Genomic DNA, 27,402 nt, shown 5'->3' with positions numbered 1-27,402 from the left:
TAGGGGTGAGGCAGAAAGTGAAAAAGGATAGGAGCTTGTGATCAGAGAGAAGAATTTCAGAGTTAGAGATCATGGAGGAAGAATAGTTATGGATGATGGTGAGATGAAGGATGTGACCCTTGTCACATCCCCACATGGGACTGGTGGAGTGAAAATGGAGGCCACGGGAATTTAGGAGGTCAGTGAACTTGGGAGGCCAGTGTTTGAAAGAACATCGACCCGCATAATGAAGTGTGAAGGCCGGGCTGAGTTGGAAAAAAAGACTGTGAAACCATGTATTCAACTTCTTTGGAAAGGAAATAGAATAACCTGGAAGTTGTTAAATGATAACAAGAAGGATAGTCATCCTTCATCAGCAACTTGGTCTTTACCAATACTTCCTTCCCACTTTTTCCCTTACTTCTTCGTTCCATGCAATAGGGATGTAAAGGCAGTCCAACAGTAATGACTCTTTTGGAGGTCGGATACTTGATGACCAATTTTTCTTGCCAGATTGTCCATCTGCCTCACTGAAATGCTCATTCAATGATAACATTTAATGAACTTCTTTTTTTTAAATCCCAACTTCATGTTCAAAAGAATCAGAAACTTCAGACGTAGTGGTAACTGCCGACCATCCAGATGTCCAGGAATTGGTTGAAGAAGCGATGAAAGTTGCAAAGGAGGTTCCAGTTGAACTTCAGTTTGAGCAACAAGCTGATGTTTTGGACCAAGTCTATAAAGATGTAAGCACTGTAGACTATAAGCTTTAACAGTATGTATTTTGAAGTAACAGTGTATTATTTGTTATAATAGTAATATAGTAATAATAATAATGATGATGAAAGCTAACTTGTAGAATGCTTACCATGTGCCAGGTACTATGCTTAAGTGCTTTATAAATAATCTCATTTGATTCTTACAACAACCAGCAGAGATAGGTGCTATTATGATCTCCATTTTATAGATGAAACTGAGGCAGGAAGAGGTTAAGTGACTTGCCTAGAGTCTCATATAGCTGGTAAGTGTCTGAGACTGGATTTGAACTCAAGTCTTCCTGACTCCAGGCCTGACACTTTGTTCACTGAGCCACTTAGCTGCTTCTGGGGTTTATTTAAAATATTTTTATAAAATATGACTCTATCTTCAGTTTGATTCAGTTAAATGTTGATTGCTTTCTAATCTAGAAAGGCATTAATCATTGCCATATTTTTACAGAAAACAACCATAGATCAGCATGTCTTAGATAAAAAATTATTTAATAGAAATTTAATAACTTTTAAATTATTTACCTTCTTAATCTATAATGTGATTGAGTCTAACTGGTACCATGAGGTCAAAGCTAAAGTTAACAGGTTCAGGGCAGCAGTGTCTAGCTAGTGTGACCTTGGGCAAGTCACTTAATCTCTGCCTCAGGTCCCTCATCTGTGACAGAGAGAGAGAGAGAGAGACAGAAGAATAATAGCATCTACCTCCCAAAGTTGTTGAGAGGATCAAATGAAATTATAATTGTAAAGTGCTTAGCACAGTGCCTGGCACAGCATCATAAAAATGTTAGCTGTTAGTTTTTAGGGGGTAAGTTAGCTTTGCTCTGCTCCACCTCCCCACATTCCACCCCCACCTCCAGGAACACAGCTGAAGTGTGTAATTATGATATGTGTATATCTTCCTTCTCCTCCCCCTATCTTCCTCACTCCCAAGGCTTCCAATGTTCCTGAGTTGTGCTTAGTATACTACCTGAATTAGAGAGTCAGTTTTCCAAAAGGGCAAATTTCTAATGATAAACAAATCAAAAGACAGCCCATGGGAGATAATGGGGTACGTTGGAACAAGTCCTGGATTGGCAATCAGAAGATAAAGGTTTGAATCTTTGTTCTTTCATTTACTACTTGTGTGACCCTGGGCAAGTTTCTTAGCTTTCCTGGGCCTCAATTTCCTCAGCTGGACTAGTACCCTCTGAGTTCTCTTCCAACTCTAAATCCATGATCCAAGGATATACCAAATGTTCTGACACTTTGCCCCATTAACCTGGTTCAAGGGAGAGGGCAGGGTTGTTGTCCTTCATTCTTGAAGAGGACCAAAATGACATCACTATGTTAGAGTCAAGTAACAATGTGTTCAACAGTGGCAGATCAGACCAATATAATGCTCTACCATAGGTCAGGCACAAATAGTTTATATGAACATTTGGGGTGGATCTCACTTTCTTTTGAGCTGCTTCAATTCTACTTTGTTCATAGAACACAGCACCTTCTCTGATGAGGACATGCCATTCTGGGTGGTCCTGTGCTAGCATCCTCCTTGCGACACAATATCCCCCATGTCACACAATCAATTCCAAAATTCTTAAGGGAGACCTTGAGAGTGTCCTTGTATCACTTTTTCTGACCACCACGTGAGCATTTGCCTTGTGTGAGTTCTCTGTAAAAGTCTTTTAGGCAAGTGTGTGTTCTTTAAATAAGTATAAAGTCTAAGCTTTATATTTCCCACAGTGTTTATGAATGAATGAATGAAAAAAATTGACTTCCTTTGTAACCCCTTGTGTTTTATTTTATTCATTTAAAAACATTATTTTGAGAAGGGCTTCACCAGGCTGCCATGACACACAAAAAAAGTGAAAAAGCCCTGAGTTAGAGCCTCAAAGATAGTAGCATCATGACATTCTATGTTATTCCTCCCATCTCAAGTCATGATTGTAATACAGATTTACAATTTTGCTGCAGCTTACTGAGAAAAACAAGGATAGATTTCCTGGTGCACCGAAGCATGGAGGGTGGGTGATGGATAATGTTCCTATGCTTCGAGATTTCTGGGTAGCCATAAATGCTAAAGGAATTCTTCCTGATGTCATCGTCGTATTAGAAAATTCAGAAGATCAAGGTTGGTAAATATTCACCATTTCAATGTGAAATGAAATTCCTCATTGTACATCACTGCTATGTTATAATGGTTTTTGACATTCATTTTAAAAATTTAATTCAATTTATTTTTTGATACATTTTAAGTTCTAAACTGTCTTCCTTCCTCCTTCCCCACCCCACACTAGAAAAGGCCACCGTTTGACATAGATGTATAGGTATGTATGTATATGTGTGTGTATATACATACATGTATATTTATATATACCATACTATGCATACTTCTATTACTTCTGTTTATCAGTTCTTTCTCCGTAAGTGGATAGCACTTTTTTTATCATGGGTCCTTTGGAATTCTCAGATCATTGTCTTGATCGGAGTAGCTAAGTCTTTCATAGTTGATCATTATTATAGTATTGCTCTTACTGTGTACAATGTTTTCCTGGTTCTACTCACTTTACTTTGTATCAGTTCATATAAGTCTTCCCAGGTTTTTCTGAAACCATCCTGCCATCATTTCTTATAGCACAGTAGTATTCCATCACAGTCATATACCACACCTTGGTCAGCCATTCCCCAATTAATGGACATCCCTCAATTTCCAGTTCTTTGCCACCACAAAGAAAGCTGCTATAAATATTTTAGAACCTGTAAGTTCTTTTCCTTTTTCCTTGATCACCTTGGGAAACAGACCTTGGGTCAAAGAGTATACCCAGTTTTATACCTCTTTGGGCATATTTCCAGATTTCTTTCCAAAATGGTTGGATCAGTTCACAGTTCCACCAACGGTGTATTTGTTGTCATTGTTGTTAAGTAGTTTTTCAGTCACGTCTGATTCTTTGTGACCCCATTTGGGGTTTTCTTGGCAAATATACTGGAGTGGTTTGCCATTTCTCTCTCCAGCTCATTTTACAGATGGGGAGCTGAGGCCAATAGGGTTAAGTGATTTGCCCAGGGTCATAAAACTAGAAAATGTCTGAGGCCAGATTTGAACTCAGGTCTTCCTGACTCCAGGCCTAGCACTTTATCTACTGTACCCCCCAACTGCACAACAGTGTATTAGTGTCCCAGTTTTTCCTGATCCCCTGTAACACTTCTCATTTTCCTTTTTATCATTTTAATCAGCCTGATAGATGTGAGATGATATCTCAAAATTGTTTTAATTTGCATTTCTCTGATCAATTGTGCCGGCTGCGCCGTGCACTCTCCTCCTATAAGGAGCAGGCTGCCAAGGTCATACTACTTACCAGTCTTCGGTGCCTACCCAGATAAACACAGAGAGACGAGCCGATCAGGAGGTGCCAACACTCGAGCTTTATTCAGAGGCCATCACAGCAAGGCCAAGCAGGAAGGTCAGAGCAAGAGAGCAGGAGAAAAAGAGAGAGCGAGCTCCGATCCCTACCGTTCCTTAAGTACCTACTTAGCCCCTCCTCCTCAGCCCGCCTACTAGTCATTGATTGTAGGATCAGATACCGGAAGGGGATGTCTGGGTTTAGCGCACCAAGGGAGAGGAAGTGACGCAGGAGGCTAGGACCAGATACAGGAAGGAGGCGTCTGGGGTTAGTGCATAGACAAAGGGAAAGTACGTGACCCAGGAAGTCAGGCCCAGATACCGGGAGGAGGCGTCTGGGGTCAGTGCTACACAAAGGGAAAGTACGCGACCCAGGAAGTCAGGTTTGGACACAGGAAGGAGGCATCTGGGGTTAGCGTTGTACCTAGGGAGGGGGCTAGACAAAGGAACTCGTTCTCTGCCGTCCCACTCCCACATGGCACAGCCCCCTGCCTCAGGAGCACGTGCTCCGGCTACTTCCTTGTATCCTGTTCCTTCTCCAGCTTATCACAGCTCCACATAGCACTGCCCACTGCCTCAGGAGCGTGAGCTCCGGTTACTTCTCCGTATCCAGTTCCCATCCCAGTTCACCACAACTCCACCTAGCACAGCCCCTGCCTCGGGAGCGTGAGCTCCGGTTACTTCCTAATATCTTGTTCCTACCCCATCTTGCCACAAATTTCACTTGGCAGTAGCCAACATCAGACAATCACTCACAATCAATAATGATTTAGAACATTTTTTCATATAACTTTGATTTCTTCTTCTGAAAACAGCCTGTTCATATCCTTTTACCATTTAGCGATTGGAGAATGACTTATATTCTTGCTTGAGACTTTTATCTGAAAAATTGTCCATAAAATTTTTTTCCCAATTTTCTGCTTTCTTTCTAATATTGGCTACATTGGTTTTATCTGTACAAAACCTTTTTAATTTAATGTAATCAAAATTATACATTTTACATTTAAAATGCTCTCTCTCTCTTGTTTAGTCATTAATTTTTCTCCTATCCATAAGTCTGATAAGAAATATGTTCCATGTTCTTCTAATTTACTTATGATATCTCCCTTTATATCTAGGTTATTTTGGTAAATGGTGCAAGATTTTGGTCTATACCTAGTTTCTGCCAGACTGCTTTCCAGTTTTCCCAATAGTTTTTACCAAAGAGTGAATTCTTATCCCCAAAGCTTAAATCTTTATATTTGTCCAAACACGAGGTTATTATAACTATTTACTACCATGTATCATATATCTACTCTGTTCCATTGATCCATCTTTCTATTTTTTAACTAGTTCCAGATAGTTTTGATAATTACCACATTATAATACAGGTTAAGATCTGGTACTGTTAAACCTCTTTTCTTTAAATTTTTTTCATTAATTCCTTTGATATTCTTGACCTTTTGTTCTTCCGTATGAATTTTGTTATTTTTTCTAGCTCAATAAAGTATTTTTGGTAATTTAATTGGAATGGCATAGAATAAATAGATTAGTTTAGGTAGAATTTTCATTTTTATTATATTGGCTTGACATTCATTTTTTCAAAAGTTGGTCCCTCTCAGCCCTCCCTCACCCATTGAGAAGGCAAGCAATATGATATCAATTATACATGTGAAGTCTCGCAAAACACATTTCCATATTAACCATGAAAGGGAGAAAAAAGCAAGAAAAATAAAGAAAGTGAAAAAAGTATACTTCAATCTGTTCTCAGTTTTCAGTTCTCTCTCTGGAGGTGGATAGTGTTTTTCATCATGGGTCTTTTGGAATTCTTAGATTATTGTCTTGATCAGAGTAGCTAAATCTTTCACATTTGATCATCTTACAATATTGCTGTTACTATGTACAGTGTTATCCTGGTTCTGGCCACTTTGCTTTGTATCAGTTCATATAAGTCTTCCCAGGTTTTTCTGAAACCATCCTGCTCATCATTTCTTATAGCACATTAGTATTCCATCACACTTATATACCACAACTTGTTCAGCCATTCTCCAGTTGATGGGAATCCTTCAATTTCCAATTCTTTGCTACCAACAAAGTGATATAACTGTTTTTGTACAAACGGGTCCTTTTCCCTCTTCTTTGATCTTTTTGGGATACAAACCTAGTAGTGGTATTGCTGGGTCAAAGGTATGCACAGTTTTATCACCCTTTGGACATAATATTTTTTGGTTAAAAAAAATATACTGGAGGTGGGTTTAGTTATCTAAGTAGTCCCTATAATTATGTCTGGGCCATCCATTAAATAATCCCTTCCTCTGAACCAAGAAGCATGTAAAGAGCATTTGGGTGAGAGATGACCTAATACTAGTGCCTGCTATAATGTCTCAATGAGCAATGTAATGCCCAAGACAGAAGCTTTGTGATGTTGTCCCTTTTTTAGTCCAGGAAGAAAGACCCTTTAAAATACAAGCAAAGCTAAATGTGTTCTCTTTGTAACGTAACAGTGTGTTTTGAGTACATATTTAAAGAAAATTTTCCAGAAGGAAAAAAAAAGATCCTTTAAAAATGCCTTCCGTGTCTAAATCTAGAATCCTATGTTCTTGATCAAAATATAGTACTTCAATTGAAGTAATAAAATATAGATCCATCTCATAATAAGATTTGTAATGATAATAATGAAGAGATCATAGCTTCCCAGGTATAGAACTTTTACTTTCAATTTTTAAACTATAAACCACTATTTTAATAGTTATAAAAACAATGTCAAATTATTTTTTTTATTGTGTTACAGGAAAATTTTTACTTCATAGGCTGTTTTTAGAGAACAAATCTGATATTGTTGCTAAAGTAATGGCAAGAAAAGAGGAAGAAGCAGAAGAAATGAGGGCACTTGAACAATCTCAAAGGTAAAATTATTTGGTATTATACATTAATAAGCCTATTTTTAATATTAAGAAAGATATTGAATAAACATTTAATAACATATTATAGCTATTCAATTGATGTTGCTACTTCCTATTGGTGAGTTTTTTATAATGCAAAATAGCTATGTACTAGTTAGCACAAATCCTAATTAATTTTTTTAAAAAACTGTAACTTTTCTAAGTACTTTTCACATCTTTAAGGCAGAAGTTGTGACTATCCTATCAGTTAGTATCACAGTTATGTCTTTCACCCAAGAACCAACCCTGAAGAGGCTCTTGGTAGGAGGAACAGTAAGTTGGATTTCTTTTTACTAATTTAGCTATCCCTAAAATAACATTGCATACTAAAATCTGCAGTCTAGAAAGACAGGAAGTAGAGAGGAAGTATCCACATACCTAAGTTTATGTGCATATACACATATGTCTTCTGATGGTTCATTTTAGCATGGAGGTGACTGTAGGCTCTCAAAAGCTATGCCAACAAATTGAAAGCTATGAAATGTTCTATCAAACTTAACTTTGGCCTCTAGTATTACTATGAGTTACCCAGACTGTGAAGGTCTGATGACTACTTATGGGCTGTTTGTCTAACAGACCAAATACGTTTTCTCTTTGGACTAGAGTCCAAATCCCAGCCATTGAGCTTGTACCATGAGGTTGGATGCCTGAAAGGGTCTCTGAGGTGAAAAAGGAAGTGATCACCCATATATGGGGAAGAGGAAGGACTTCTTTCCCTTACAGCCCCAATTTTTTTTTTCATTTGGGGAAAAATGTTACACAGACCGTAAGATGGTGTTATATGAGCCTAGAGAACTATAGAAGGAAGGTGGGACTCTTTGAAGAGGAAAGGGGAAATTAACAATCACAAAAATAAAAATAATTATGTTGTGGGATTATGTATATATCTGCATCTATATAGATATATATCTATGTATATCTATAGATAAATAGATGTAGATATAATAATCCATTGGCTCAACAGACAGTATTTCCATTTCTAGGAGACATCAGAAAATTCAATCAGTCAGTTTCTGGCAGGGTTTAGTTATATCTTGCTGAAGAGGTACAAAATTCTGTTTGAAGTCTATTAATATGAGTGGATGTCAAGAACAAAGAGTTCTTTCTATGAACCACCATGAGGAATAGTCAACATGTTGGCAAGCTAGAATGGGTCATTCTGCATACTCTTTACTTCTCATTCCTCTGCATTCACCTTCCACCCCTTATCATGTTAGAAGGAAAGGTGCACAGACCCTGAAAAGGTTCAAAGATGTTCAGGAGTATGCTGGCAAATGTTTAACAATCAGCTCTTCTCAAAAAAAAAAGTATACCTAACAGGTTTAAGTTTAATTTGCATTATTAATATTTTCTCCATCACTTTCTTAAGTCTAAACAATCAACAAAATAATAAATGAAGCCTTAATTTGTAACATATGCCAATTTCCAAGGTGTAACACTCACACTGAAAACTTAACAATCATCTCTTGAGAGTCAGTTTGAACAGGCTCTACCCCACCACCCCAATTGTGATGCACAAATGGACCTCTCCCAGGTCTCTATGGTACATTTAAAACACTGTTTAATCCAGAAGGGAAGAAAACATTTCAAGTAAAACCATAGCAAAACTCTATCATCAAAATCATTAATTACCATACCAAATTCATAACTCACATACATCCCAGGCTGTTGTCTCAGTGTTGGCCTTCAGAAGAAGATGGTTAAAATAACACTGATATTGGGGGTAAAGGCACATCCACATCCACAACTTTGGAAGATGGCTTGATATTTCATATTTTCATAGTTGCAACATACAATAGAATGCTGTTGCCAGCACAGTAATAAAGTGTTCATTTCCCCAAAGCCTGTAGGCCCAAGCCACCCTTATCTTGGGGAAGGGATGAGGTGAGAAGGAGAAGATGGAGCTAGGATGCAGCTACTTTCCATTGGGAGATTTATCTTGAGCCACTACTTAGGCCTTGGTGTACCCACCAATGTCTGTCTTCCAACAAGATCTTAGTTTTTTCCATTAGTACTGTTTGTGCTGTCCTTTTCATCAGTTCTTATGGCATTATAATATTCTGTCACATTCACATAGCATAATTTATTCAGCCATTCCCCAATTGATTGACAATACCTTAATTTCTACTTCTTTGCCACTCTAAAGAAGAGCTGCTATAAATATTTTTGTTCACATGGGTCCTTTTCTTCTTTCTTTAATTTCTCTGCATTGTAGAGGTAATGCTGTGTAATGAATATGTACATTTTAGTGACTTTGAGGATACAGTTCTGAATTATTTTCCAGAATGAGTAGACTGTGAAGATAAATATTCCAGCCAAAAGTCAAGGAAGGGAAAAGAATTCCCTTTCTTGATCTTGGCTTGTCTTTTCACTCCCAGAAGCAAGTTTTGACAGAATTATTTCTCGTATTGGTGCCAATTGAATATATCAACCCAGGTTGTTGAAACTAGGTCTTCTGATGTGTAGCCAAGGCTGACACAGGGGCACTGGTCCTTCCACAGCACCAGCCTCATACACAGGGAGAGTGAGTAAAGTCTACCCTAGCTCCAAACTAGATAATACTATAGGGAGGGGTAGAAGCAGGGGCCTAGCCTCCATGGTGTAGGCCTCAGATGGTTCGTATGCCCACTGACCCCACATGAGCTCCTCTTCATTTCTATGGGGAGCCCAGGATCATGGCTTTCACCACTTAGAAAACCAACTTAGAAAACAAGGTTGGGGGAAAAGAAGACAGGGATGGGGAAACTGTCAGTTATATCTCCCAAACCCTAAGCCAGGCTTGTAGCTCAGGGCCCACTTTAGACCTCTTCTCTCTCTTTGCTCCCCAAAGAATCCAGCTGAGTCTCTCCTTCATTCTGCAAGCAGAATCTGCCTAGCCTTAGCTGTAACCCCTATTCCACAAATAGGGAATATTCCTATATTCCACAAATGCTTTCATATCCCTTTACATTGGATCACATTATAGAATCATAGATTTGGGGCAAATTCTCCCACCTTGTGCACATTGTTCAAACTCCAATTCAGAAACTTCTTTAGAGCTTAAGGTGATGATACTCCTTCCAACAGAACAGAAAATTTACTGGTACCGTTATAGAACATAATTAAACACTGAAGTTTAAATAGTCTTGGGTATAGGCTACATAAAGGAGTCAAAAGTAATGAAAGAGATAGAAAGCATTATAAAAGAAAGAAAGTCTCTAATTCTGCCTGTGTAAGTTTAAAGTTACGAAATTGCAAAGATATTCATTTTGGAAAATTCTCATTTCAGAAAACTAGATGAACTAACAGTTAAATTTGAAGATGATAGTAAGACAAAGGAGAATGAGAAAACTGAAGGCAAGCATAATTGTTCAATATAATATGATTTTGTATTGTGTTATTTTGTATGATTCAAAAGAAGTGAAGGAACCTGTGGTTAGGGTCGACCTCTGTGATTCACATTGCATACACCTGGTACCTAAAGACACTTCATAGACTGCATCCAGGTAGGTTTGAGTCCTGGCTCTTCCACTTAGTAGGTGTGTGAGTCTGGAAAAATCCCTTCACCTCTCTGACCCTGGACTTCTTTATTAATAAAATGGGGGTGATAGTATTTACACTACCTACCTCAGGAAGCTGCTTTTAGGTAAGGAGATAGTGTATATAAGGCTTTTGGTAGACCAATGTTCAAAATAAAAGTTCAAAAGTTCAAAAAAGTTATAAATGTAAGCTATGATTCTTTTCTTAACATAGATAGAACTTTTGGGGTAAGATAGAGTAAACAAGTTTGATTAGATCACAAACTAAAGTGAGAGTGAGAACAAGCTATATTCTGCCAGAAATATTCAAAGATTCAAAAGGCCTCCTTTGCTATCACTGGTTATGTTACCCATAGGCCATGTGTCTTAAATAACAAGCATAATAATAACTAGAATTTTTCTAGCACCCACCATGTGCCAGGAACTGTACTAAGTATTTTATAAATATTATCTTGGTTGATCCTCACAAACCGTGGGAGGAAGTTGCTGTTATGATCCCCATTTTACAGTTGAAAAAACTGAAGCAGACAGAAAGGAGTTGTACTGTGACTCCTAAGGTCCTTTCCAGTTCTAAATCTATGATCTTATGGGTTTTTTGTTTTGTCTTTTTTTCTTTTTTTTGAAACTGGATCTTCCTATCTTGCCCAGGCTGGAAGCAAAATAGTCACTCACCGTAGTCACTTACAGGTCTAGCCTTGCTGCTAATGGGCAAAGAAGCTTTGACTTGCTCCATTCGCCTCTCCTCAGGCAGCCTCGATAACAGACTTCTTGGGGACACTGGCAGCTCAGAACTCATGAGCTCAAGCTCAGCCTCCCTAGTAGCAGGGATTACAAGCATGGGCCACTATCCCAGCCGGATCTTATGAATGTACATGTTAGAGCCAATTTTCAATCATCTGACAGCACGTAAGCTAGCAAATATCACAGCAAATCATTTCTTCTATTTCCTTTTATTCAAAGGGAGCCTGTCATCCAAGTTGGGAGGTAAATTTAAAATCCCCTTCCAATACCGAGCCACTAGAGAAGTCAAGTCCTTTTAGACAGAAATACTTTATTACATTCTTTCCACAAGGAAAGTGTGAGCCGGGTAGGTGGCAAGCTCAAATGGAGGGAGTAATACCATGCAGTTAAGCTTGGATTGGTGCTTTGCTTTCGTCTGAAATTAAATATTGCCTATCTTTAAACTGAGGTTAGGAGAAAGGAGCTGTTGAATAGGGCAGACGGAATAAGAAATTAGCTACCTCCCAAAAGAAGACAGTCGAGTACTGTCCTGTACCAATTCACAATTCCACACACTTATGGAGTGAAAAGGAGACTTGAGTACTCTTCGTTAGCCCTTGCTCAGCTACTTATTGGACCAGTAATGTTAGACAAGTCACTGAAATTCTCTGGGCATCTGTTTCCTTATCTTTAAAATAAAGGGTCAGATTAAATGGTATCTATGGGTCCTTCTGGTCTAAAATCTATGAATTCATAAACAGTGCCTGTATATGCATCACATGTTGACCTCTGCCACTGTCATGTCTTTGATAATGAAAAAAATGCAACAAAGGGGACAATGTCTAACGCTTTATAACAAAACATTTAGCAAAATTCCGAATAAAAACAAGTCTCTAAAATGTTTATTGTATGACCTTAGATAGTTGAGTTTTTTGCTACCTCTCATAGTACCATGTAACAGCAATTACTTAACAGAGCAAATGCCTGCCATGTTCTTTGTTCTTTGGAATTGTACTCAATAACATTTCTCTCTCTCTCTTTCTCTTTCTCTTTCTCTCTCTCTCTCTCTCTCTATATATATATATATGTATATGTATATATACACTAAATATATACTATAGCATATTATATATTATAGCATATTATATAATGTAGTATATTATATACTAAAATATATATATTAAATATAGTTCTCTGAAATTCACTGAAATTTATTGAAAGTCTAGGAAGGAAAGCAACAGGGGAAAATACATCAGGTGATGTCTTCTGAAGAGTTTCATGTTTGAGGACAGGTGGAGGTTGCACTAGAAGGCCATTAGTGGCACCTGGTGGTGCAGTGGATGGAGCACTAGGCCTGGAGTCAGGAAGACCTGAGTTCAAATTTGGCCTCAGACAATTACTAGCTGTGTGACCCTGGGCAAGTCACTTAACCTTTGTCTGTCTCAAGTTTCCTCAGCTATATAATGAGGATAAATATTCGCACTTTCCTCACAGGATTATTGTGAGGATCAAATGAGGTAATATTTATAAAGTACCTGGCACATAGTAGGTAATTAATAAATGCTTGTTCCTGTCACTTTCCCTTCATCGCTCTGAAGGCTCTTCCATCTCCTAGCTTCTGTGACTCTGTGATTTAAAGGGAAGACCTCAGACCTAATTTCTATATACCTTACTGCAATTTCTCATGCTTTTATTTTGCAAAAAGAGCATATCCAAAATAAGTTTTATTTAATTATTTTTGACGTGTTTTTCATCTAGCAGTACCTGCTATTTTCTAGACACTATCATCATTGCCAGGGATACAAAGACAAAGCTGAAATATTTCTTGCCCTCTAGTTCACATCATGTTCTAAAAGAAGGGTTGGGGGATGGGGGAGGAGAAAAGAACAGGTACATATATCTGTATATGTGTATATATATATATGTATATATGTGTGTGTGTGTATACATATGTATGTATATATGTGTGTGTATATGTATATTGTGTTTTTATATAGGTGTATATATACATACTATATATATGTATATATACATATGCTGGTTTGCCTTTTCTTCTAGTGTTATCTTGTTTCTACAGTGTGTGTGTGTGTATAATGTATAAATACATAATTACATACATACACACATACATACATACACGCACACACAGTAGATACAAGGTAACATTAGAAGAAAAGGCATTCCAGCATCTAGGGTGAGCAAGAAAGGCCTCCTGTTGAAAATGGTTCTTGATCTGAGTCTTAAAGGAAAACAGGAATGTTCCAATAGGTGGAGGTCAAGAGGGAAAGAATTCCAGGTGTGGGGTTCATCCAGTAGAAAAGCACAGAGATGTAGATGAAGCAGCATCTCTGAGACAAGCAAGTAGGTCCATATGGCTAGACTGTAGAGAACAGGGAAGAGTAATATTTAAGGAAACTGGACGGATAAGAAGGGTCCAAATTGTGAAGAACTTTAAATGTCCAACAGAGGAGTTTCTGTTTGGTCCTAGAGGGAGCCATTAAGTTTATATGGTTAGATCTATGCTTTAGGAAAATCACTCAGGTGGCTATATGGAGGATGCCTTGGAGTGAGGAAAGACCCAAGTCAGCAGTCTATTGAAATAATGCACTCAAACAAAAGGTGATGAGAACCTGATCTAGGGTGGTGGATATGAATGGAAGAAGGGGATGGTTTGGGAAGTGTTGTGGAGCATGCTGTGTGTGTGTATCTGTGTCCGTGTGTGCACATGTGTACATATATATATTTGGTCTGGACCTATGGTTTCTCCAGTATAGAGAACTCCTGGTGTGGAAACTTAAGATTGTATGATTTGGGCCAAGCTCATCATTTTAAATCACAAAATCCCAGAGTTGGTCCACCCTAATGCACACCAGCACCTGCTCCAGGGCTTATAGTGTCAGAGAACAGTACGTGGCACTAAGTGAAATGACTCGTCCAGAGTCCCGAGCTACTACGTCTTAAAGGCAGACCTTGAATAAGGTCATACTTACTCTAAGCTTGCCTCCCTATAACTTCTGCCCTGCTTTCTTGAAATCTGCATATAAATGAAATGAAAATGAAAATGCTAAGAAAAATGAACCCTTTCCCCACAAATTCTGAAGCAGATTAGGTTGAATAAGGTGCAGAAGATACTCAAGTGTAACCCTCTTTCCTTTTTTTTTCATTCTAAACGATCTTGAACCAGGTGAACCAGGTGAACCAGGTGAACCAGAATCTGCATCAGAACCTGAAGCTGCTACGGAAGAGCACGAGGCGGAAGTGGCTGAAGTGGCCGAAGTGGAAGCTGAGGTTACCGAGGAGCCCGAGGTGACAACCGTGGAATCTGAGCTGCCAGGACTTGAAGGGGAGGAGTCTGAGGTTACAGCAGAGCCTGAGCCTGAGGCTGAGGCAGAGGCTGAGTTAGGTTAGATCGTATTTAATAACCCACCTTTTTAGCCACTTTCCAATCCGATTCTCTTAAACCAGATTTACTGTTGGATCTGAGGAGGATTGGGCCCATAATACCCAATGATAGCAACATGCAACCAAACTGTCTGTCCTCAGATTCCTTGTGAAGAGGATTTTTCCAGGTTTACCTGGATACCCAAGAGGTGACAAGGTCCTGCCACTAGAAATAGATCTCTTCTCCCAAGAAAGTCCCAAGCTCGATGGGGGAGAGGGATGGGGGAACACAGCCAAAAGAGAATCAAGTTTTAAGAAATTAGTAAGATAAAATCCTATTCTGTTCACTTCGTTTGATTGGTTCCCTTTTGGTGACCGCTACAAGTTTAGAGGAAAGGGATCCTAGAGGTTAGTGGTCAGTGTGTCCGCATGTATCTCTAGCAGAGGTCTAGCGATTATAACACCATGCTTGCTTTTATTTCTTTTCAATGGCTGAGCCGGTTAGAATAGTGGCCTGCCTGGCAGTTGTAATTCAGGCATCACTAAGAAATACCTGACATTACATTTCTGGATGTTGAAAGTATGTAGCCCCTACTGGTGTGACCTCAATGACTAAGAGCTAGGGAGGCTTCATGGACATCATCATCATCATCATCATCATGAAAGCTAGGATTGAGATAGTGCTTTAAGGTTTGCAAAGTCATTTCATTTGATCCTCACAACAACCCTAGGAAACAGTTCTGTTATTATCCCTATTTTACCTGGAATCAGGAAATTGTCATCGTTGTTTCGTCCTTTCAGTTGTGTCCTACTCTTCCTGACCCCATTTGGGGTTTTCTTGGCAAAGATACTGGAGTGGTTTGCCATTTCCTTCTCCGGCTCATTTTACAGATGAAGAAACTGAAGCAAACAGGGTTAAATGACTTGCCCAGGGTCGCATAGCTTATAAGTTCCTGAGTCCAGATTTGAACTCAGGAAGATGAATCTTTCTGATTCCAAGCACAGTGCTCTATCCACCTCACTAGCTAGCCGGCTCATTGGAGCATAGCTGCATATAACCTCATAAATTTTTGTGCTAAAAGTTTAACAGGTTTCTTTTTTTCTTGTAACTTCTGAAAAAGTCTCTGCTCTTCCACGCTAGCATAACAGTAGCTTCTGTCTGCTCATTCTCAGGAAATTTATTAGAATCTAAGCTGTGTAGACTACCCATCCTGAGGTAACTATCACCTCCTAATATCATTGGCCATCTGTCATCTCTAGGCACACAATAAGAACTAGCCCATGACTTGTTTCTCCCAGACAGCAAGTAGCTATATCAAAAGAAGGCCTCTGAAGGTCTTGAAAATGTGCCAAGGTCAAGTTGCCTCAAAAACCAATCGTGAGGGGGCAGCTAGGTGCAGTGGATCCTGGAATCAGGAGGACCTGAGTTCAAATATGGCCTCAGACACTTACTAGCTGTGTGACCCTGGGCAATGTACTTAACCCTGATTGCCTCAAAAAAAGAAAAAAAGTTAAAAAAAAAAAACAGCCATGAGTGCCAGAAAGACTATTCATGATTTCATGTGTGTGTCCTGGACAATTAACACTCTTAAATTTTCAAGAACATCTCAGGAGCAGTATTGAGAAAAAATGTAAGAGCAGAACTTTTTCTCAGTCAGCAAGAACAGTCCAGCGTCAAATTGTATCACTGCTAAAGACCCATCCCAGGGATATTGATAACTTTTTATTGGCATGAAGTCTGGTTTAAAAACATGCACATTGGGGGCAGCTAGGTGGCACAGTGGATAGAGCACTGGCCTTAGAGTTGGGAGGACCTGAGTTCGTATCTAGCCTCAGACCAAACACTTGACACTTACTAGCTGTGTGACCGTGGGCAAGTCACTTAATCCCAATTGCCTAAAAATAAAACATTTTTTTTAAATTAAAAAAATAAATAAAGATGCATATCATCCAGAAGCAACTTCCAAGGGAACACTTCCTGTATTTGTTACTCATCTAGGATCAGGCTGGCTTAACTCATCCCCTGCAATTACTCACATCCTTCCATAAATACCCTCAAAGTATACATGAGTTTGTCCATTGGGTTTGGCTTTCACTATTACTGGCATGGAGCTAATGCTTGCCACATTTATTCACTTGTAAAGCATTTGCTGCTAAGTAACCAAAATAAGCAAAAGAGCCTAATCATCTCTCACCGCCTTGGAATTAGACCCACAGAGCTAGAAGAAACCATGACATTGACCAGTATGCACAGTACTATGATCTTAACAGATTCATTGAGGTCTTGGCTGCAATCCTGACCAATCCTCTCCATCTTTGGGTTGTAATAACAGGGCTTTGCACAGTGCCTGGCACATAGTAGGTGCTAAATAAATACTTATTAGCTGACTGATTGAATTGCCATATATCACATTGCCAACTCATTTTGACCCTGAATTGTACTTAAAAAAAAAAAAACCCTGCTATTTTGGCACATCTCCCTCATCCTGTATTTATTTGTGAAGCTGATTTTTGAACATCACATTTGGAATTTTACACATATCTTTATTATTTTTTATCTCATTAGATTCAGCCCATCATGCTCTGTCAACTATATTTTTTGGTTCCAGACTCTGTCATCCAATATGTTGGATATGCTTCAATTTACCACACTTTCCTCATCTGTCAGATGATCTGGAGAAGGAAATGACAAACCACTCCAGTACCTTTGCCAAGAGTCAGACATGACTGAAAACCAACTGAATGAAATAGATTTGACCAGCATACCTTCTATTGTTTCATTCAAGCCCCTGATAAAAATCTACTGAACAACACAAACCAAGGAGAGATCATGAGGACTCTTTATTACAGATCTCTGTTCAGGTTGACATTACCTATTGATGATTACTCTTTGGGGCTAGTTCTTCAACCCTTTACAATCCATGTAACCATACAATCACATAACCATACGATCAACCAACCAACAGCATTTCTTGGCTCCTTGTCAATAAGAATGGTATGGGAGACTTTGACTAACATTTAGTTGAAATCTGAGTCTATGACATATACAGCATCCCCTGGTTTACTAATCTGGTTACCCTGTTGAAAAAAGAAAATAAGGTTAACCTGACATGACTTGTACTTAAGGAAGCCATGTTGGTTGTTAGTGATTTCTGTTTTCTTTGTCTAAATCTTCCCAAGCCATTCCTATAATAGTATGTTTTAGTATTATGCCAAAAATTAAAGGCAAGATCACTGGCCTATAGTTTGATGGCTTTGTTGTCACCCCTAAGAGCACTTACCAGTGATCGCTGCCAATTCTTATGATGCCCTTGGATGGAGTTTGTCCACATCCAGTGATTTGAATTCATCAAGGGTATGATTTGCCTTTCCTTGTACATCCCTAGCCCTTAGCTCAGTGCCTGCCACATAGTAAGCAATTAATAAATGCCTGTTTTTATTGCTGTCTGGACACTTTGTACTCAGCCTAGGATAACATTACCTGATTCAGCCAAGAAGCTGTGAAGTTTCTCTACTCCCAGAAAACTTAATCAGAGAGACTTAGAGACTAGGAAGATATTAGACCAAGGACAGTGTAACTTAGGTGACCCCCCTGTCCTGGAATTAGACGGAATGAATCACCTAAACCAAGAATACAGGTCAAACCCAGAAGACAGGGTTTGCCATAGACAGTTGTCTAATCTTCCCCGTCAGAGTGATATTTTCTCTTATCTCTAAGATATATCTCTCTTAGCAGCCATGTTTTGGGCCTGCAAGATGTGAGGACCACAGTTATTAATTCCATTCGGCAATGGAGGTTGGAAGGCCGGGAGGAAGGAAGGGTAAAAAGCGGAGAAGGTAGGGTGGAAGGTATTGGTTTGTACTTGACATGACCCACGACATAGCTCCAGAACACAGAGTTCATTGGTTCAATTCGCAAAGATTTCACCTTGGCCAGCAGAGGTCAGCAGTGGCCTCAATCTGGGCCACAGAGAAGCCCACAGCTGATAGCTAGGTTCAAGAGATACAGCAAGTTCTAGAGAGCCCATAGTCTACAAGCAAGCTGCAAACTGATGGGTTCCACCACATAGGACAATGAAGGGACTAAAGCAACATGTTGGCCAAGAGAGCATAGCCAGGACACAAGCCAGAATTTAAGGTTGGAGGAGCTAAGTACAGAGCCCACAATGCTGAATAGGGATGATAAGATTAACAGGGCAGAAGACTAAGTAGGGGTCAGAGAAAAGCAGCCTACTACAAAAATGGAAAACTTGCATCTAGCTATTAGTCACACACTTTCCCTAAGCACTTGCAGCCAACCAAACCTTTAGGGACCTTGAACTTACTCTTTCATGTACATTTTATTTGGGTCTGATTTTTCTTCAATTAGCTATGCATAAAGCATCTGTGCAAACTGATCATAGGAATTTTAAGAAAGTGGATTTTAACTGATGTCATCAATTTTTCAACTCAGCTTGAATAAATAAATGAAGAAAAAAAGAGGCCATTGCCATAAGGTTAACTGTAGAAATAAATTTAATAAAAATTGGTTCTTTCTTGGTTCCTAGACCAAGAAATTTATTACTAGGAATACCAGAGGGGCACAATCATAGAATTCTCATTTCACAGGCTTCTTGGAAGACTCAAATGAGAAAATACAAAGTACTTTGCAAACCATAAAGCAGCATATTACTATTGGCTGTTGTTATTATTATTATTGTTATTGTTACACCATGCCCCCACAACATTTGTACAAAAGTCATTATCATAACAATCATAATAACATCTGTTTCCCTAAACTAAAATTAATTCAGATGCCCAGAATCTGAATGAAATTAGATGGGGGACTAAATATGCTCTGAGAAACTACATATACATTCTATTGTTTAGAATATTGTTTCTTCTTGCCCTCACAAATGCATCAACACTTTTCCCATCTAGCTTTCATTGATTATTCCAGTCAAAAGTGCTCTCTCTCACCTTGAATTCATATAGCACTGTTTTTTTTTTTCAATTCAATAGACTTGTTAAGTACCTATTATGTGTGAAACACAGTACTGGATGGGAGGGAGGGGGTAATAAAAAAATTTATAACATAGCCCTTGACCTCAAAGAGATTACATTCTAGTCAACAAGGATTTATTAAGCACCTACTATATGCTATGTGGACAGCTAGGTGGTACAGGATATAGAGTGCCAGAACTGGACTCAGGAAGACATGAGTTCAAATTTGGCATCAGATACTTGTTGCAGTGTGGCCCTGGGCAAGTCACTTAACCCTGTTGGCCTCAATTTCCTCATGTAAAATGAGCTGGAGAAGAAAGTGGCAAACTACTCTAGTATCTTTGCCAAGAAAACCCCAAATGGGGTCGTGAAGAGTTGGACATGACTGAAAATGACTGAACAACAACAACAACAAAAAAACAGCACCATCGTAGGCCCTGTTCTCTTTTTGTATTTTAGGTAGTGGGCTTCGTTTGCTGCTCTGTAAAATTCCTGTGTCCTTTTTTAAACAAGCCAAGAAATTGTCTTCACGTTGGCACTACTCACTGAAGCTATTTGAATGTGGGCTCTTTATAGGAGTTTTAAAATGAAAAAACACTCAATCAGTTCCTTCCACCCATTATACTTCCTATACTTGGCAGCAAGAAAATCCTCTCCAAATGAGTGATTATGTGGTAAACCAGCATCTGCTGGAGAGAGAGGAAGAGGTGAAAACCCAGACACAAGGCTATAATCAATAAGATTTATTATAAAAGCCATCCCGCAATTGATAAGTGGTCTAAGAACGTGAACAGGCAGTTTTCAGAGGAAGAAATCCAAACTGCACCAGGAGGCAATTGCCTGCAACTACAGCAGATACACTAACACAATCATCCTACCTGCTCTGGGGTGGGGAGAGGGGAGCAGCCAGGGAGTCATGCTGCATCTTTCAGTAATAAATTGTTATAAACAATTCATTAAGATTACTATTATTATTGAAATACAAATATAACAATACAAAGCATTAACAAATAGTTTTCTTTTTTTTTTAACAGCTACTTCTTCTCTTTTAAAAGAACCATCACCCTTGACAGTAGTGGAAGAGGTTTTAGGAGAGACTGATCCATTAAAAGGTTAGATCAAAGGTCACACTGTAGTTCTTCCTCCTTTTTCCTTACAAAGAAGCAGTAGTACATCCTAGGTTGCTACCTGTCTTTTAGTTTATTTCTCTAATACCACATGATATGTCATTTTTTATAAATACCTCCTCTACACACACACACACACATATACACACACACACATACACACACACAAGTGTTTTGAAATGAATTTTATTTTCCAGTTCCATCAAAATGTTTTATTTTGTCCTTACTCCCCCCTCCCAATTTCGTTAGCTGGGAAAATAATAATGATATTTCAATTTTTAAAAACTATATTCCTACAGAAAAGAGTACGTTATTAATATGGGCATGAGTCTTCCCAGGGAGTTGTTCCTGGGTGAGACACCAAACCTATTGTACCACAATGGATTCCATGGCTCTTATTTTTTTCTACTAGCAAACCCTAAGACTTGGCTTTACTGGTACCTCCATTATAGGTTTCTTGTTACATCCTTTCTCTTTGAAGCCAGAATTTCTGCCACACAGCTTTGTCTACAGGAGAGGACACAGGCTTTTCCAACCCTTATCTTTTGTGCTGCTCTTTGGAAACAACCCACACAACCTGATGTCATCATCATCATCATCATCATCATCATCATCTTTGTCTTTTGTGGTTGTGGTGATGGTTTGGAGGAGGGGGTGAGGTTGAAAACAGTAAATAAAAGAGAATCTCCTAAGTTCTTAATCCTGATTCTATATGAAAACATTCCAGAAACTGGGCATTGCTCATTCTTATTTTCTTCTGTCTTGTCTCAGCCCTCCCAGATTGATTCTTTTTTTTTTTTTTTTTTTTTTTTTCTAGTCGATGGGATTAAGTAACTTGCCCAGGGTCACACAGCTAGTAAATGTTATGTGCCTGAGGTCAGATTTGAACTCAGGTCCTCCTGACTCCAGGGCCAGTGCTCTATCCACTGTACCATCTAGCTGTCCCAATTGATTCTTTTGAGAAGGCAAACTGGGCCATCTTTTGCCTCAATTCTTACCTATCCTTTAGTCACTGAATGGATCAGCACCCAACAGACAAAACAGAGATCCGGGAAAGACTTTAGCTTAAAAAGGCCAAGGTCTCCCACGGCATTAGAGGCCATCGCCCGTCTTCCTGACCTGTGTCTTGCCATGGGAATTCCGAATGACTCTGAAGGAGAGAGTGAGGCTGATGACTTTGCACAGCCCTGCCTCACTTCAATCCAATACATTGCAAGTCAAGACATCATCCTCCTGATGTCATAGGTCCTCTTCGAGAATGAAGGACAAACAACAACAGCAATCCTTCTTCTAACTCCAGATTAGGAACCCTGACCAGATCTGTCCCAGACAAAGCCTTTCCTACTTTTCCAATCTTTTCCACACACTTTATGGTCTAGTTACACTGGCCTATTCATTGTTCCTAATTGACAACACTCTATCTCTTGTCTCTCTGGTTTTGTACAGAAAAATCCAACAGTCCCATGCCTGGAATGTTCTCCATCCTTGCATCTGCCTCTTAACTTTTCTAGTTTATTTTAAGACTCAGCTTAACTGGGGCAGCAAGGTGGCCCAGTGGGTAGAGCATTGGCCCTGAAGTCAGGAAGACCCGAGTTCAAATCCGGCCTCGGACCAAACACTTGTCACTTACTAACTGTGTGACCCTGGGCAAGTCACTTAACCCTAATTGCCTTTTAAAAAAAAAAAGACTCAGCTTAACCTATACCTCCTGGAAGATTTCCCCTGTTGTTAATACCTTTATTCTGAAATTACCTTCCATCAATTCTATTTATATCTTATCTGTAAATAGTTACTTGCATGTTGTCTCCCATTTTAGAATGTGTTCTCCTTGAACAGGTACAGGTGTGGGTTTTTTTGTAGGGTTTTTGTTTCTCTTTGCATACTCATTACTTAGCACAATACATTGTAAGCTATTAATAAATGCTTATTGGCTGACCACCTTTCTCTAGCTTTTCAAATGAATCATTCCCTTGGACAACATCAGTCTTGTAACAGACCTGCTATTGCCTCCCTCACCATAGGCCTACTGGCAGTGGGTCTGTAGAAATATATTCCTTGCCCCCAATAAAGATCCATCATCATCTGACTTCTGAAGATTTCTTTTCAAAATTTTATTTTGGAAGAATTTGTAGTCATCTCCACTAAAGTTCTAAATGCTATCACCTTGAGAATCCCAGATCTTATATAAAAGGAAACTCTTCCAGGTCTCTACTATAGCAAGCTGGGGGTAGGGTCATGATGGAGACTGCCAGTTCTTCTCCCATCTTCCCAGAGTCTTTTTCTCCAATAACCGGAAGTGAGGTTGGCCTCTTCCATCTTCATTCTGAAAGTTGGAAGCCAGAAGTACCCAAAGTGACTTGAAACTTGAAGAAAGTGTCAAAGAAGACTGAAGAAGGCTGGGTCTCTCTTGCCACCCCCATCCCACCCTTCATGCAGGGCAATGAATTCATCTCTACCAGTGAGGAAAGAGCCTCCATTTCAATGGGCTTTGGGCCTGGGGTTACAACTATTACACTGCCCAATTAATCAGTAAGCATTTATTTATCTCTTACTCTTGTGCCAGACACGGTGCTAAGCCCTGTGGATACAAAGAAAGGCAAAAACAGTGCCTGCCCTAAAGGTGCTCATTTTCTAATTGAGGGAGATAGCATTCAAATAAGTAGGTCCATAAAAAGATATATACAGTTTAAATGAAAGAGGATCTAGTGAGGGAAGGCACTGGCAGCAGAGGGGATTGGGAAAGGAGGTGGGATTTGGGCTTCTTGAAGAAAGCCTGGGGAATTTAATGGTGGAAGTGAGGAGACCAGAGCATTCAGTGCCTGGGGGCCAGGCAGGAGGTGGAGGAATTAAAAGCAAACCAACTTTGCTGGATCATGGCGGATGCATAGACTTGAGTTGTTATCATTTAGGGAAATGAAAAGAATTCTATTAAACTGGCAAAAAATTTTTAATTTTGTCTTTTTTTTTCCACTCAGAAATATTGCCTGAATATTCAGAAGATAGTTACCCTGAAATCCCAGAAATGGAGATAATGAAAGACTTTCTTAGAAATTTCACAAATAGTTGGAAAGTCTTAGAGGCAGTGATTGCTGAATCACCTTTGGTTCAGATATTAAAATTGGAGGTTGCTGAGAAAACTCCAGAGTATCTACTTCAGCAAGTAGTTGAGGCTATGGACAGTAAGTATTGTAATGTTGTTTAAAGATCTGTATTTATATTGCAGAAGAAACAATTTTCAGAATTTTTTTAAAAGATTCACATTTTCCATAAACATTTTTCATTAACCCTTTTATCTACAGGGTACTCTGTTAGGTATTGGGAGTAGGCAAACTTTCGATCAGATAAGTCTTCTTCTCTCATGGACCCTACAATCTATTAAAGGGATAGTTCAGTTCAATTCAGTAAACATTTATTAAGGGCTTACTACATACCAGGGCCTGTGCTAAGTGCTGGGGATGCATGAAGAGGTAAAAGACAGTCTGTGGCCTCAACGAGTTTATAATCTAATGGTGGTGGGGTGAGAGGAGATAGCATGCCTACAAATACATACAAAACAAGCTATATACAGGATAAATAGGAAATAATTAACAGAAGGAGGATATAGGAATTAAGAGGGGTTGGGGAAGGCTTCCTGAAGGAGGTGGTATTTTAGTTGGGACTTAAAGGAAGTCAGGAAGGTCTATAATTGGAGTAAAAGAGGGAGAGCATTCCAAGCATGGGGGACAGCCAGAGAGAATGCCTGGAGTCAAGAGATGGAGTGCCTTGTTCATGAAATGGCCAGGAGACCAGTGTTACTGGATTGAAGAGTATATGTTGGGGAGTAAGGTGTGAGAAGATTGCAAAGGTAGGAGAGGGCTAGGTTATGGGGGGCTTGGAGAAAGAAACAGAAACACCTAGGTGACACAATGGATAAAGAAATTGCCTAGCATCAGAAAGATGTGAGCCTCAGACACTACCTGGCTGTGTGCCCCTGAACAAGTCATTTAACCTGTGCCTGACTCGGTTTCCTCATCTGTAAAATGGGGATAATAATAGCACCTACCTCCTTGGGCTGTTGTGAGGATAAAATGACATACATACACATACATATATGTTGTATTAAAGGAAAAGCTCTTATTTTTGAGAAGATTAAATGGTGACTGTTTCTTCATATTTCTAGGACCTTTCAAATATATTGGATGGGAAATGGGTTTGGAAGATTTTGATGAAGAAGCAGATGACTTCCAAGCTGAGGCAGAAGCTGAAGAAGAGGTAGAAGAAGATGAACAAGAAGAAGATGAAGAAGATGTAGGAACAATTTTTTAAATTATCAATTTTCCTTTGATATTCATTCTGGATTCACATGGCTAATGGTGGATTTTGAAATCTGAGAACTGCCCAGTATCACTTATATGGAAGATCTCATTCCTTGAGAAAAAAATGTCAAAATGGCCAGTTCATTATAGATGTGGATTCAGATCACTTTGGCAACCATAAGGGAAGACTAGAGTAGGGAGAGACTTGAGGCATTGAAGTTCACTAGGCAAGAGGAGATGAAGGTCTGAGCTAAGTCTTCTGTGTGACTCAAGAGAAGGAGTTGGAAGTGAGAAATGTTATAATGGCAGAAATGGCAAGACTTGGCAACTATTGAGATATATGAGGTGAGAGCGAGGGAGTCATTGGGTATAATGCTGATGCAACAAACTAGCCTGGGAGACTAGAAGGATGGAGGTGCCTTCAGAAAAAGAAAAGTTTGAAAAAGGAGAGGGCTTGGAGAGGAAGATAATGAGTTTTTTGTTTTGCTTGACTCCAGAGGATACAATCTACAGAGCATACAGATAGACAGATTTAGATTGATTGTAAGGGAAAACTTCCTAATGATCATAGCTACCCCAAAGTGGAATGGACTCCTTGAGGAGAGAATGAAAGTTTTCTCTTTGCTGGAGGTTTCAAGTGGATGATCATTTGCTGGCATGGGGCCTGGTACAGAGTAGGCATTATTATTGTTGTTTAGTTAATCAGTCGTATCTGACTCTTAGTAGCCCTCTTTGGAGTTTTCTTGGCAAAGATACTGGACTGGTTTGCCATTTCCTTCTCCAGCTCATTTTACAGATGAGGAAACTGAGGCAAACAGGGTTAAGTGACTTGCCCAGGGTCACACAGCTAGTAAGTGTCAGAGGTCAAATTTGAACTCAGGTCCTCCTGATTCCAGGACCAGCATTCTATCCATTGTGCCACCTAGCTGCCTGGAGAGTTGGCATTTAATGCTTGTTATCTGATTACTTTATACTGCCTGGATTGCATTCCTTCGTCCCCTCCCCTCACAGAATTCCTCTCTTCCTTCAAGACTCAGCTCAAACACCACCTTTATGAATCCTGTTCTAATCCATTCCATTGCTGGTGCTTTTGTATTTATTTTCTTGATATTTATTCTGTGTATAAGTCCTGTTTCCCCTCCTCCCCCCACCATTAGAATTGAAGCCCCTTGACAATAGGGATTGTTTTATTCTTCAAATTTATATCCCTAGCTCTTAGGACACTACCTAGTATGTTGAATGATTGATTGAAGCAGAGCAAGGTCTAATCCCTCTTGGACCTGATAGTCCTTCAGATACTTGAAGATGGCCATCATGTTCCCAACCTCAATGAGTCTTCTCCTCCATGCTAAACAACCCTATTTCCTTCTGTCAGTCCCTGAATGGCATGTTCTCCAGTCACCTCACAATTCTAGCTGAACCTTTTATTGGCCCCTTTGTTCCGAGGTGGGTGTCAGGAGGTAGGAGTGCAAAAGGGACTCCGAGGATGTTCTTTGGCTCCTTCCGGTGACACTTGGGCTCTCCCCTTTTTTCCTTTCTAGGAAGAAGAAAGACTTAAAGAGAAAAGGAGACATTTGGGAGACACGAAGAACTTTTGTCCAGTGGCTCTCAAAGAAAATTTTATGCTATTTCCAGGTCCCCCAGAGGACGGAGCTAAGTATCGAGAAAAGGTTTACTATTTTTCAAGTATTGAAGCAAGAGAGAAGTTTTTGGAGAGCTCTGAAGACTATGTGGCTCATGAAGAACCATTAAAGGTTAAAAAAAATGATAATAGTAATAATAGACAGCATTTATCTAGTATTTGAAGGTTTGAAAAGCACTTTACGTATGTTAACTCATCTGATCCTCAAAACAGTCCTGTGAGGTAGTTGCTATTATTATTCCCCTTTCTACCAAGAGAAAATTTAGACTGAGAGAGATTAAGTGACTTGTCCAGGGTCACACAAAGAATAAGTACCGGAGATAGGGTTCAAACTCAGGTCTTCCTGTCTCCACGTCCCACATTCTATCTATTACATCACCTTAAAGTTTGCAAAGCTCTTTACAAATATTGTCTCCTTTTGTCCTCACAACAACCTTGGCAAGTAGGTGCTATTTTTATCCCCCTTTTACAGATGAGGAAACCAAGGCAGGAAAAGGTTAAGTTAATTGCTCAAGGTCTACAGCTAATGTCAGAGGCAGGAGGAACCTATCTTCTGACTCCAATATCATTCTATCCACTATCCCCTGCTGCCTCTGTCTCTCTGTCTCTCTCTCTCTCCCTCTGTCTCTATCTCTCTGTATGTCTCTCTCTCTGTGTCCTTCTCTGTGTCTCTGTGTGTCTTTCTTT

General features: G+C 39.4%; 1 protein-coding gene across 1 annotated transcript in view; it reads left to right on the top strand.

Moving 5' to 3' along the window:
• The window catches only part of AK9 (adenylate kinase 9), a 141,820-nt gene that overhangs the window by 59,354 nt on the left and 55,064 nt on the right, over positions 1–27,402 (top strand). Inside the window, exons 16-24 of the mRNA XM_027855923.1 lie at positions 580–725; positions 2,703–2,859; positions 6,899–7,013; positions 10,318–10,385; positions 14,499–14,690; positions 20,707–20,763; positions 23,754–23,957; positions 24,938–25,065; positions 26,615–26,827. Coding sequence (XP_027711724.1) covers positions 580–725; positions 2,703–2,859; positions 6,899–7,013; positions 10,318–10,385; positions 14,499–14,690; positions 20,707–20,763; positions 23,754–23,957; positions 24,938–25,065; positions 26,615–26,827 — 1,280 coding nt within the window. The remainder of the gene's footprint in view (positions 1–579; positions 726–2,702; positions 2,860–6,898; positions 7,014–10,317; positions 10,386–14,498; positions 14,691–20,706; positions 20,764–23,753; positions 23,958–24,937; positions 25,066–26,614; positions 26,828–27,402) is intronic.

The sequence above is a fragment of the Vombatus ursinus genome, unplaced genomic scaffold, assembly GCF_900497805.2.
Source record: "Vombatus ursinus unplaced genomic scaffold, bare-nosed wombat genome assembly UNPS02000582.1, whole genome shotgun sequence".
NCBI lineage: Eukaryota > Metazoa > Chordata > Mammalia > Diprotodontia > Vombatidae > Vombatus > Vombatus ursinus.
Note: the sequence above shows the minus strand (reverse complement) of the source record. Positions and strands in the feature narration are given on the sequence as shown.